Raw genomic sequence first — 13807 nt, forward strand, 5'->3', positions numbered from 1 at the left:
TCACCCTGTCCATCCACACATTCTTATGATGACTCATTTGTCTTGGACCACCTGATACCAATCCATAGCCTTTTTACATTAGTTATTTCAGATCACCACAGCACTGCTTAACCCATAAACTCAAAACAATGGCAATAGCAAAGGGTACAAATATATATATGTGTGTGTGTATATATATATATATATATGTGTATATATATATATATATATATATATATATATATATATATATATATATAGCCAACAGCATATAAGAAAAGAGCATCTATTCTAGACTTGCTTGGGCCACATTTCCTTTCTCACTCACCAGGTTTGGTTCCCCTATTGTTTTGGCATTCTGGTTGGATTCATCCTACAATCAATGGGTGCCTTTCTTCAACCACAAAGGTGTTCACCACTCAGCAGAAATCCCAGGGAACAGGGATGCTTCATGATTCCGTGTCAAACCCACCAAAAGTGAATAAGATCTAACAGTGTCTATAATGAGCTACATATCCCAAAGAGATAAACTGGACTCCAGACAAATAATCAGTCAAGATGCTCCAGGGTAAGATCCTTAAAAATTATCTTTAATTGATGCCAAGTATGAACAGATAATAAAGTGACAGAAGCGAGGAAAATTGCATAGATGAAAACTATGCACTTCAGTTAGACTCTCAACTCATAACATTCAATTCCTCTAACTGACCAATCAAAAAGCTTTATGAGGACAGGGGAAAATGAGCAGTAACCTGAAAATGAGGCTAGCAATTTGCAAACTCAGGAAGCAAAATACTGCTTTGTCAGCTTCAATGGTTTGTTGCCCTGATGGTGCACTTTAAATTAATACTATTCATTTTCTATTTTAACCTTGGTGATTAATACTTTATTTTTAAAACCAGAGGTATGTCATATACAGCCCATATTATCTACCTGCAGCTGTTGAATACACGATTTCCAACAGTACATTAGACATTAGAGAATAAAAGTGCTTCTGCATATTAATGGAAAGGAAAAACTTTTCAGCTGGCATATGATGCATGGGATTTCATCCCTCCCTATCACCCCAACCCCCACCAACTTTCCCACTTCTCCCAATCTCCTACCCCTCTTTATTGTTTCAAGGGTTTTAGTTTTGGTTTTCACTAATATAAAACTTCTTTCTTTGCATTTTCTTTCCATATCTTGGAAAACCTAAGTAACTTCCCAATTAAAGTGGCCCTGCAACTGGAGTCAATAACCCTGTTGGATGTCCTGGCACTCCCCAGGGAAATCTATAGCAGTTTTACCTGTGTGAAAAGATGGTTTCTGATCCTAAATACTTATATGTTAAATAAGGATTTAGGTTTTCAAACCAAAACCCTAAACATTGAAGCTCCTTCAAGGTAGATGAGGAATTACATCTAATTAACACGTAATTTGCTTCTTTGCAAAATGAAGTGTGTAAATTTCTCTGTAGCTTGCCTGAGTGATGAGAAAGAGAAATTTTACATATACCTCAAAGTTCAATGACATAAAGATGAGCAAAACAGTCTGAATGGCAGATAGGATTCTAACTACGGATGCCACCAACCAATAATGATTATACCTGATTTCATGTTTATTTTTCTCTATTGTGAAATTTAAAATCAGGCCTGACATAGCAAACTCTTCATGATTTAGTTCCCTGCTTTAAAAAGTTCAGACTGATTATTTGGCAATTGCATTCTTCCTAACAAATTGTACAATGGCTGGTTACCACCCACCAATTCTCACCACTCCCAAGAATATGCCATTCCTGGAAGAGAAAAGAGAATTGCCTTCTGCTCAGACTTTCTTTCATTCTTTCTGTTTTACCCAACTGAGTTATCTATCGACCAAACAAGAGATTAAAATTATAAGTGTATGTGTCAAGTTCTCTCACAACAAATGGGAAATGGATTAGGACCTTTATTTCCTGCCCCTTTCAGAAGTGGGTATTTTTTTCTTATTTGGAAAATCTGAATGTGGTGCATGAAATAGAGGAGGCCCTTTCTCTTGCAGTGGAATGGAAATTCTACTTGGGGAAAGACATCCCTCACTTACTGTCTGATGACCATTATTTCTAAGTGAGTTAGGATGGTAATTTCCCTTTGTGCTTCAGCTCTACTGTAACGGGAACTAAACCATCTGTACAAACTTCTTTTTTAAGGAAATGATTGTCCATTAGCCATGACTTCAAGAAACTGCTGCTGCTTAACTTGGTATCATTGGGCTAACCCATTACCAAGGAACTGAATGACTGATTTAATAACATCAACTTGTGTTGTGTGTGTGTGTGTGTGTGTGTGTGTGTGTGTGTGTGTGTGTGACAGCTAGTGAAAAAATAACAGAAAAGGTTTATGGCTATAATCTGTCTTCTACACATTCAAGGACAGAGGTGATTTAATTTCTTTGGTCACTTCAAATCTGTTGAGTTAAGTTAGCTCCTTTCAGAGCTTCTTGGTACACTAACATCACTAGCAGGGACCAACATTTCACCCTATTAAACTAGGGCCCCTAAATTCTAGAAGGGCTGATTTGTGCATATCAGCGCTTCTGAAATTTTCTCCCCCAGGAGAAAACCAATATTCAGAACATGAGCTTATATCAGTCTCTGGGGAAGAATAGGAAAAAGACAAAAGCCAGTCAAAAAATAAAATAAAATAAACAAAAAAGCCAAAGGGTATTAGTTAAACTCCTTAACAGGCAGCTTTGTTAAGTGCACCTTCAGGTCTACAAATACATTTCAGCCCTGTTGTAGTGCAAGGAATAAGAGCTTTTTGTCAAACTTTGCATGCCTATACTACACAAAATAATCCCTGTAAACCATCCTTGTTGAATTCTGGAAATGAATTAAGAATGGGTAAGGGACATTCAGACTCCCCATACCACCCCCAAACTCTTTAGAACTCACCCCAAACCCTTGTCAACAGGCCCATCCACATACAGCTCTTTCTCCTCTAACACATGCAGAGAGTCATCAGTCCAGTGGACAGGCTAAGGTGAAAGTTTCATGCTACTAGAGACATCTAGTAGCCTGTCAGTCTCATCTGCTTTGGTCCTATTTTCTTGTCCTTTCAGAATTCATCCCACAGCACTGAATGGATTATTGCTGTTGACTGAGTGCAGTTGGAATACAGGAAATTGTGCGTTCTAGACCTCTGAGTGGAGATGAAGTTTTAGAACATTCTTGGTTGTTTTGTAGTTGTTTTTTAGGGTGGCTTTTTTCCTCCCCTAAACAGGGAGTTCTAGGGGGAAGGGAAGGGATTGAGGGAACAGAGATGAATGGCTGTTAGGGAAAGGGGAAGAGTGGGAGGAAGCACCACAGGCTCATTCTGGAGAGGGTTCTCATCCTATGGTCAAGTGCCTTCCAATTATCACAGGAAGGTCACGGTCTTTCAGTCCCTCTTCATATAGGGTGTGTCTGTCTGTATCCATCCTTCAGGCTCATAGAAGCCACACAAGCAAAGAAAATGTCTAAATTATTTCGCTTAGCTTAGCAAGTAAGCTTTGTGCACAATTATATTGTGTTAAGTGCCTTATTATACTGCCTAGAGAGGTGGGAGTGGAAGAAGGGAGAGAGGATGGGGAAAGATCCCTATACAAAGCAGGACAGGAGAAGGAAGTGGTCAGCAGCAGGCAGCCTCATGCTAAATTCAAAAGGAAGCTCCATCCCCACCTGTGTGTCCTTAAAGATTTTTGAGTGCCTCTCAGTTAAGTGACAGCTGTTTGTATCCAAGGACCTATGCATTTCCTTCCTTTAGCTGGTCCATAAGCAGACCTCTTTCTGAGGTGGGTGATTGGGGCAGAGGTTATAACTGAACACAGTTAATGGAGGTGGAGGACATAGGGAGAGAGAAATGAGTAGAAAGAAAAAAGGGTTAACTAGAAAATTGAAGGACTTGAGGTGGGAAGGTCATGGAAAAGGTTATTTACTGAGTTATTCTGGATTCCAGAATAACAGAGGAGTAAGAGTAGGAGGGGAACATGAGAGGCATGGAAGAGAAAAGAACATGTACATGATCTGAAGAGACACTAGAACTTCATGGGGACTCTGGCAGGAGTCAAAATCCCAAAGCATTTCTCTCACATTTTTAGAAGAAGAGGAAAGAAGAAATTAAGTCCATTGTCCATAGTTCAGTCTGAAGCTGGGTCACTGTCAACATCGGACTACCAAAGGGAAACAAGTCCACTGATGGCACAGGACATCATTATCCTTGTGGTCTTCTCTCTCCAGGAGTCAATATGGTGTAGTCTTCTCATGTTAGTAGAGGTGGGATTGGAGGTGGGGAGTGATCAATGAGGGAGGGAAGTTGGTGAGGGTGGAAAAATAAAAAAAAAGAAAGATGCCCCAACTCCTCCCCTTCCCCCCCTCTTTAACTTTGTAGCTGTATTGATGGAGGCACTTTCTGCAATTCAGTGGGTGCAGGATAAAGGCACTAAGCAACTATTTAAATAAATTGATTTTCTTCAGTAAGTTCTCAAAGGGAGTACCAAAGGCTCTAAAGACCTCAAATCATAACTGCAAAAAGAAATCATCTATAATTTGGATGCGCACATTAGATAAAGAATTTCATTTACATTCTAAGAATGCACCAAAAAGCATGCAGTATTGCACCATTTTTTGTTTTGTTTGTTTTTGTCTTTAGCTATAGAGGATACTGTTTCATAGGTGTTGCTATATATAACTTGATAGCTTATTTTTTTTTCCATATGCTTTCCCTTTAAGGAATGGGAATATTTGATCCTCTTTCTGACACCTGGACAGAAATCAAACATTTCCCTGAGCAAAGGCAGGAAAATTCAGAGTCCCCCTCTCCCTTCACTTTGTTTGGGCCCTTCAGATCATAAACTTTTAAAAAATATTTACTTATTTTTTTCTTACTGAAATCATGCATTAATGAATTCAAGTTACACCTTAGTCAAATAGGCCATGATGCGGAATAATAGAACATGCTTTGAGCTCCAAAAAAAGTATTGTTCCCATTTGACTAACATATGCACTTAAATACAGTACTTTAAATTACTAATAAAATAGGTAATAAATTAAGGAGTGCACTTTTGGTGAATGCAAATGAAAAGGGACCTATTTTTAGAAGAGTCAGTTGAAAAGAAAGCTTATTCCCTATTGTTTGAGGTAATGATCCCCACATGCGATTATAAAATAAATAGTGTCAAATTCAAACATGCGTACATTAAACTCCATTTGTTCTCTCTTGCAACAAAGAGGGGGAGGGCCAAAAGTTTTGCATCCAGTTCTCTTAAGTCAATGGGACAAGGAGCTCTAGCAGGGGAAGAAGAAAAAAATGTATGTCTAGTTCATCTGCAGTTAAGAAAACTTAGCAGCATTGCAGATGCCTCAATTGATTTTCTTCCTAAAGAAAATAATGATAATCTTGGCTTGGGTAAGAAGAAGATGGGGCAAAGAGGAGGAGATCATTAGAGATCAGGCCCAGTATTATGTTCATAAGGTGCTATATCGTCCATTCATGACTAACTGATTTTTCAAGAAGATGGATACATTTCAGCTGATTGAAAAAAAACGGCCAATATTCACTATGCTTTTTGGTCAATTCATTTATACATATATCTTATATGTATAGATAGTTGATGCACTTTCTTTGATGCACTTTCACTGTGCAGTTTGCAGAGATTTTTAACTGGAGTCCCATGCATATTTCATGTTTATATTTCTAAATGATCATCTGTTTTTAAATATTTCTTTAAAATTAAGTAACAAGCAAAGGGATGAAAAACATTTCAGTATAGAGAAGCATATGAGTCTTATTTTACCTAGATTAGTTCAAAGACTGTTCATTTTTAACCAGTTATGGAAAATAGCCTTTCTTTTTCTTTCTCTTTTTTAAAATAAAATGAAAATAGTATTTTTTATGGATCCTGAAAGCTTCTGGTTCGCTGAGCCAAAAATTCTGCAATGCAATAATGCATTTACAGGTCAATAGAGCATTCAAAGACTATTTAGTAAAGTATCTACAGAGTGTGACTTAAGTCACTGGGTTTTTTGTTATTGTTGTTTGAGGTTTTTTTTTTTTAATATTAAGTCTTTCAAGTTGCTAAGTGGAATTTGTGTGTATGTGTTTAGTTTTTTAAACATCTGTCAGGAGCTTGCTCTTGTTAACACAGTTTTGGTTAGCTGTAGTGCAGTTGCCAGTTCTGATATTAGCCTGTCTATAATGGGCTATACTATTATTCATATCCTCTTCAATTTCCATGTATTCAGATTTGCTGATGGTAGAGGAGCTACGGCGACTGAGGTCGCTATCAGAGGCTAAGTTAGGGGAACTAACATGGAGCAACTGAGCCTGCTCTTCCCCTTCAGTTTCTCGGTGGTAGAAATAGTTGAAATTGGACACAATGACAGGTACAGGCAGGGCAATTGTCAGCACACCAGCGATGGCACACAAGGAGCCCACGATCTTGCCTCCAATTGTCACAGGGTACATGTCACCGTATCCTACAGTGGTCATGGACACCACCGCCCACCAGAAAGCGTCGGGGATGCTCGAGAAGTGAGAGTCAGCATCTTCTGCCTCTGCAAAGTATACAGCACTAGAAAACAAGATAACCCCAATGAAAAGAAAAAAGATGAGCAAACCTAGCTCTCTCATGCTAGCCTTGAGAGTCTGACCTAGGATCTGGAGACCCTTAGAATGGCGGGACAGTTTGAAGATTCTAAAGACCCTAACCAATCGGATGACTCTTAGGATGGCCAGTGAAGTGGCCTGCTCACCCTTCTGGTTGCCCTCCTGCTCTGCCATTTCAGTGCCCAGGGTGATGAAGTAGGGAATGATGGCCACGATGTCAATGAAGTTCATGATGTTCTTGAAGAAATCTGTTTTGCTGGGACAGGCAAAGAAGCGGACGACCAACTCAAAGGAAAACCAGATGATGCATAATGTTTCCACAATGAAGAAGGGATCTGTAAAAATGTTGGATTTGTAGTAGATGGTTGTGTTGTCGCTTTGTCGAAAGGTGCTGAATTCCCTGTCTTCTTTTAGCTCAGGCAGCGTCTCAAGGCAGAAAATAACTATGGAGATGAGGATGACCATGACTGAGACAATAGCAATGACCCGAGCAGGCCCCGAGCTCTCTGGATACTCAAAGAGGAGCCACACCTGACGCTGGTACTCCTTCTCTGGCAACGGGCGCTCTTCCTCCTTGATGAAACCCTCATCCTCTCGGAACTTCTCCATGGCCTCCTCACCCAACTCATAAAACTTGATCTCCTCAGAGAACATGTCCAGGGGCACATTGACAGGTCTACGAAGGCGCCCTCCAGACTGGTAATAATAGAGAATGGCATCAAAGCTGGGTCTGTTGCGATCAAAAAAATACTCATTTCTCAGGGGGTCGAAGTAGCGCATGCGTTTCTTGGGGTTACCCAACAATGTGTTGGGGAACTGTGCCAGTGTCTTAAGTTGTGTCTCAAAACGCAGCCCAGAGATGTTGATCACCACCCTTTCACAGCAGTCATGGTCATCATGGTCTGCTGGCCTTGGGTAGCTGATGTCTTGGGGATGACCCTGGGCGGCGGAAGCCTCCTCCACGTTCTCTCCGGACATCACCGTCATGGTCTAAACTGAGTGGAAGGGTGTGGAGCAGAGAGGGGGAACTGGGGTGGTGAAGATGTTGGAAGGAGGTGGGGGAGGGTAACCAAATGCCCCGACCCCCACCTAAAGTGTTTGAATCCACAATTCCTTGGGGAGAATATCCAAAGAGCAGGAGGGAAACTAATCTGGACTCTATCAATTTACTTCTCTCACTCCCACCTAGTCTTTTCCCAAATTGGAATCCCCCTTTCCAGTAGCACCTGGCTCCTGTTCTGTTGTGGAATGGGGGAGGGAGTTGTTTTTCTTTCCTCTCAAGGTAATGCTGTTCTGGCAAACTTCGACATTGCCTTTGGGGAGGGGGTCACCCCTTTACCCCCACCCTAAATCGTCATAAAAACAGGACTGGGTGCCGTGTCAGCTCAGCAGATTCCCCTGCCTTCCATTTCTCCCTCTTTCTCTGGTCTATCCTCCCTCCTACCCCTCTTCTGCTGCTTTTTAAGCTCCCACCAGGGCGATCGATGGATGCTGCAGAGAAATAGAAAGTGATAGGAAGGTATAAAAAAAATCAAAAGCATTCAGACGGAACGCAGCTACAGAAACTGAAAAGACACATACATCTATCTACCTCTCCTGTGCTGGAAAGCACCAGGCACGGCTAAGGCAATCAATCTCTCTCTCTCTCTCTCTTTCTCTCTCTCTCTCTCTCTCTCTCTCTCTCTCTCTCTCTCTCTCTCTCTCTCTCTCTCTCTCTCTCTCTCACTCACACTCACATTCACACACATACACGCACACGCACACGCACACGCACACACTTCAAGTTTTCTAGATTCTCCTACCCACTTCCCCTTTCCCCTACAGCCAATCTGTTTACAACTTCATTAACAAGTGAGCCCAAAGGCAAGTAATGGTGGGGGTTCCCAGAGATTCAGGCTTCTCCCGCCCGCTCCCCCTCACCCTTCTCTCTCTGATTCGTGCAGCCAGCCCCCCAAATGGCGGAGCCCTACCGGGCTTCTCATCTTACCTGGACTGGTGTCTGGGCAGGCGTCAGTGGCGATGTTGAGTGGGAAGAAGAGTTCCTGTTGGAATGCGGCAAGTCTCCTTGGCGGCGGCGGTAGCAACAGCAGCATCCAAAAGGCGCAGTGGCAAACTCAGCCTCCAGCTCTGTCCTCCTGCGCTCCTCTCCTGGCCAAGATCGCTTTATAGGGCCGCTGCTGCCGAAATATTTCTACCCACCCCCATTCCAAACAATAACCCGAAGGATTATACAGAAAGGAAGAAAGATAGGACACTCTCCAATTCCGAGTTACTAGGATTATTAGAGATTGAAAGGGGAGAGGAAGGAGGAGGGAGGAGAATATCTCTCCAAAAGCCCTGGAATTAAAATAAAATTAAAATTTCCCCAAAAATCTCACTCCAAGAGTCTCTGCTTCGCTTCTGAAGGGATGAATCCAGGCAGTGGGCGGCAAGAGAGAGCCGCCCTAGGGTCTACATAGCTACTCTAGCATCTCCACCCCGCCTCAGCCTAGCTTAGTCCTCCAGGCAGCTCCTCTGGACACTGGGGGCTTGGGGAGCCTCGGAGTCAAGCGGGACTATTGCGGTAGTGACAGCAGCGGCGGCGGTGGCAACGGCAGAGCGGCGGCGCGGTCCATTTCTGGACCCTGCAAGATCAGCAGAAACCCGAGGAGGCGCCTCTGGTGCAGAGCGGGGATTGGCCCGCCAGGGTCGTGGGATGGGGAGGGGGGAGGAGGAAGGAGCTGGAGGATAGAGAAGTGGGCGGGGGATGGGGGGTGCAGAGGAGTGAGTTTCTCACCCTTGTCAGCCATCCTTCTCCTTTAACAAACACCCCCCTACTTCCCACCAACCCCCAGCCCATCACAATTCAGAGCCTCGAACAAGGGAAACTACCCAGCTGCGACCTTCCCTGGGGATTTAACATTGCAAATGACCACTTTCGACGCAATGCAGGCCATAGCACTCAAGGCAAGCAGAATCCCTGGAGGCTTTTATTGTGACTGCTTGTGTAGATGTGTCCGTTCCGCATTGAGTCTCTTTAGTCACAGTGTGATGCATACTGGCATACTTCCCTTCTTCTACTTCCCCTTTCCCATCTTTTCCCCCATACCCTCTCTCCACCTCCCCTGCACCTCCCCAACACATTCCCAAACACCCCAAGAGTCCTCATTGCCCGAGGTAGGGGTCCTACTCTAAAGCAGCTTCAGCCCTTCCACTAGCAGTTAGAGCCCCTCATCTTTGGGGAACGAAAAGTCAGCAACACTCGGATTTGGGATTTTTGTAGAGGGAAAAAGGGGATTATGTCCTTGTGTCCTAACGTGGGGTATGAAGTTTGTTGTTGCCGTTTATTTTTAATTAGGCAAGATGTGCTTGCCTTGTGAGGGCATGGTTTCGCCGTTGCTTAGTGGTGTATCATGACAACTTAATGCCAACTTAAAATCTGTAGAGTGGGACCTCCCCTCCACTGCTCTTTCCCCTTCGTTTTCGATGTACCGTTTTCCCAGTAGATACCCAACCCCACCCCACCCCAACTACCACGGAGCCACATGTCGCCTTTGCCACTTCTCCAATCAGGAAGCCGCCCCCATGGAATTGCCAGGCGGTGAGATGCGGGGTAGGACGCAGTACTTGGCACTAAGAGCCTGGGCGCATAAGGCACACGGCGCCAGCTGTGCCCCCGTAGGCGCTGCGCCTAAACCTGCAGCAGAAGGGAAGCCAGAGAGCATACTCCAGCTCTTTAGGGCTGTGGCTAAGGCTTTTAAGAAGCTGGAGGGGAAAGCCGGAGTCTCCAATGATTGGTTCTCCTTGCTGCACTAGCAACAACACCCCCCACGCACAAACATTCCCCCTTTCCTCTGCTTACTTCACCACCACCTCTTTAATCAAGGTTAGTGGCCCCAACCTCTCTGTTTGGCTCACTTTAGAGGATGTCTAATGGATTCCACGTTTCTCTGGATAGTTATCGTGGTGGTTCAGCGGTTACTAGAAGAGAAAGAGTTAAAGCTTTCTTTTTTATTGATGTGTTCCCTCCCCCAATACGCACACCCCTGCATTCTTTTTGAGGATGCTGAGGTATCTTATATAAGTACTTCTTTCCTCGTCTTAGCTACTCGACCAAATGCCATCCTTTTCAACCCCGGATTTCCCACTATCCCAACTACATAGAACAGTAGTAGCTGTCCTATTAGCGACTGTATGATGTTGCAAGTAAGGGAAATCCAAGTTAGCAGGGAAATTCAAACGTTTGAACTCTGAAATTAAAGAGAATTGGGCACCTTGTTTAAGCAGTTTTATTTCTAATTCTTCTCCTAAGGATAAAATATAGTTAAGGTTATTCCCCTGGGAATTCATGGTCTATCTCCCACTGGGATGTAAGCTCCATGACTCTGTCTTGTTTGTCTTTGCATTCCCAGTCCCTTAGCAGAGGCATTAAATAAATCCTTGTTGAGTTCAGTTGAATTGAATACCCACCAAATCTATCTGTCTTCCTGGTCTGGGCTGCCAAAAGCAGATATAGTTTTGCTGACTCAACATTTGGGGATTGCAGTCCTAAAAGAACTTCAGTCTAGAAAAAGATGAGGTGGCCATGAAGAGGTAGGGTAGCATGGCTTCATCCAAAACAGCTCATACCAGGCTAATATTATTTCCTCTTTTTCCACTGGATTACTAGCTTGCTAGATTTAAAGAATGCCTTAAATATAGAATTTAGTTAGGTTTAATAAACATTTGACAAAATCTCTCCCATGCTATCCTTCTGAAAAAGATGGAGAGATGTGGGCTAGAAAAATGGTAGGAGTATCATATTTGGTTTTGAGTGCCATATTTAGAAAGGCCTTTAGTAAATTGGACAACATCTAGTAGAGGGCAAGTAGGATAGTGGAATTAATGTCATAAGGATCAACTAATATAGTCACAACTATCTAATCTAGAAACAAGAAGATGTGGATGAGAGCTATTTTCATATATTTTAAAGAATGCCACATGGTAGAGTACAGCCAGGTGGTACAGTAGATAGAGTCAGGAAGACTCATCTTCCTGAGTTCAAATCTGGCCTCAGCCACTTATTAGCTATGTGAGTCTGGGCAAGTCATTTAACTATTTTGGCCCTGTTTTCCTCATCTGTAAAATGAGCTGGAGAAGGGAGCAGGGAACCATGCTAGTATATTTGCCAAGAAAACCCCAAATAAGGTGATGAAGAATCAGGAATGACTCAAACAATTGGAGGACAACAACACATGGAAGAAGAATAGATTTCTTCTGGTGCAGTTAAAGAAAGTAGTAGAGGCATTTTTACTTTTTTGATTTAAGTAAAAGCTTCCTAATGATTAGATCTATCCAAAAGTGGAAAGGAGTACTTTGGAAAGTACTAGGTTTCTTCTGACTGGAGGAATTCAATCAAAGCCTGGAGGGTCACTTGTCAGATATGTTAGGGAGGGGATTCTGAGTTGGATTAATGTCCTCTGAGATTCTATTACTCTGTGACTCCATGATTAGACCAGATCTTTGCCTCTCAGGTTCCATGTCTTCTCATATGGCATGCTCAATAAGAGAACAACAGAACTCACCCCTAAACTTTTGTTTATACTCTTCTTTCAATTCTCTTGTTCTATTTTTGTATTATTATTAAAATAAGTGGTATCTCCCCCTAATGTAAGCTCCATAAAGGCAGAGACCTGGTCTTATCTATCAATCAAACATTTACTAAACATCTACTTTGTGTCAAATTTGGTGCTAGGGGCACAAATAAAACAATGAGATAATTCTTGCCCTCAAGAAGCGTATATTTGGGGTGCAGCTGGGTGGCTCAGTGGATTGAGAGTCAGGCCCAGAGAGGGGAGGTTCAAATCTGATCTTAGACACTTCATAGCTGTGTGACCCTGGGCAAGTCACTTAACCCCCATTGCCTAGCCCTTACCACTCTTCTGCCTTAGAACCAATACCCAGTATTGATTCTAAGACAGAAGGTAAGTGTTAAAAAAAAAGAAGCTTATATTTTCTAGAAGGATACATGTTTACGCAAAAACAAATCAGGGATCATAGGATTGTTGAGATAGATAGAAGGGTCCTCAGAATTATCTTTAAACAAATGAAGAAACAGAGTCCCATGGAGTTAAAATAACTTGCCTAAAATCATATATGTAGTAGAGGTGAATTTTGAGCCATATCTTTCAATCTTTCAAGACAAGAAAGACAGCTGTCATCTAAAATCTAGGTAAATATCATTAACAAAAAAAGTGAGATGAGTTTGACTGGAATTTATGAAGCCATGATGGTTCTCAGGGACCATCACTTCTGTTCAATTCAATTCAATAATAAGCGATTGGGCATCTACTATATGTGCCTTACTATAGTGGTGTTCAGGATATAAAGAAAAAATCCAACAGGTCCTGCTCTCGGGACCTTACATCCTACTCTTGGGAAACAACATATACATAAATCAGAGTAAAATAAATACAAAGTAATTTCAGGGATGGGAGAGAAAGTACTAACAAATGGGGGAGATCATGGAGGGCCTTCTGCAGAATGTGCCACCTTGACCTTGGCTATTAAGAAATTAGTAAATTTACTAGACAGAGGTGAGGAGACAGAGAATTATATTTAGGGGAGAAGCACTTATAAATTGTTGTTGGTGGTCATCCTTGATTTTAAAAGAGTGCTAATGATATCACAGGATGATATTTTGACTTTAAAGTGAATTTGATATAAGTAAAGCAGAGTTGAGCAAAGTTGTGAAATTCACTCTTTCTTCCAGAGTCATTGAAGTCCAGTGGCAAGCAAAAATCAGGAAGACTGGTGATGGCCCAGGCTACAGTGGATGACTTTGACATCTTCCCTGTCTGACCAAGTTCTAAATGTCACAACACCTACTAAAGCATCTTCAGGGTTGATGGAAGAAATTGTTCTTATCCACCAAAGGAAATGCTCAAATGATTGGGGTAAATATTCCTCTAATTCGATGAAAGATTTGAGGTCTATTGGTTACCTTTAACCTGGTTTAGACAGTCTTCTGTAATCATTTAACAGGTGTGGACTCTGTACTTGACAAATGAAAAGATAGGAGAAGGAATGTCATATATAGGTAACAACAAGTCATCCAGTTTGGCTAAAATATAGAGTGTCTGAGAAGGAGTCATACAATCAGTCTGGAAAGATCAATTACAGCCAGATTGTGAAGTACATTAAATGATAACCAAATGATTTTGTATTTGATTTGGGGACAATAGGGAGTCAAAAGGGGAAGCATC

At 42.2% G+C, this 13807-nt stretch overlaps 1 protein-coding gene across 1 annotated transcript; it reads right to left on the minus strand.

Moving 5' to 3' along the window:
• Positions 1–546: 546 nt before the first annotated feature.
• On the minus strand, positions 547–9393 carry KCNA1 (potassium voltage-gated channel subfamily A member 1). The gene is made up of 2 exons (XM_007503632.2): positions 8572–9393; positions 547–8075 (listed from the first exon to the last, which is right to left on the minus strand). The coding sequence occupies exon 2, from the start codon at positions 7569–7571 to the stop codon at positions 6087–6089; it is 1485 nt and encodes a 494-aa protein (XP_007503694.1). The 5' UTR covers positions 7572–8075; positions 8572–9393; the 3' UTR covers positions 547–6086.
• Between the last annotated feature and the right edge of the window lie 4414 nt (positions 9394–13807).

Source organism: Monodelphis domestica, chromosome 5, assembly GCF_027887165.1.
Source record: "Monodelphis domestica isolate mMonDom1 chromosome 5, mMonDom1.pri, whole genome shotgun sequence".
In the NCBI taxonomy this organism is placed as follows: domain Eukaryota; kingdom Metazoa; phylum Chordata; class Mammalia; order Didelphimorphia; family Didelphidae; genus Monodelphis; species Monodelphis domestica.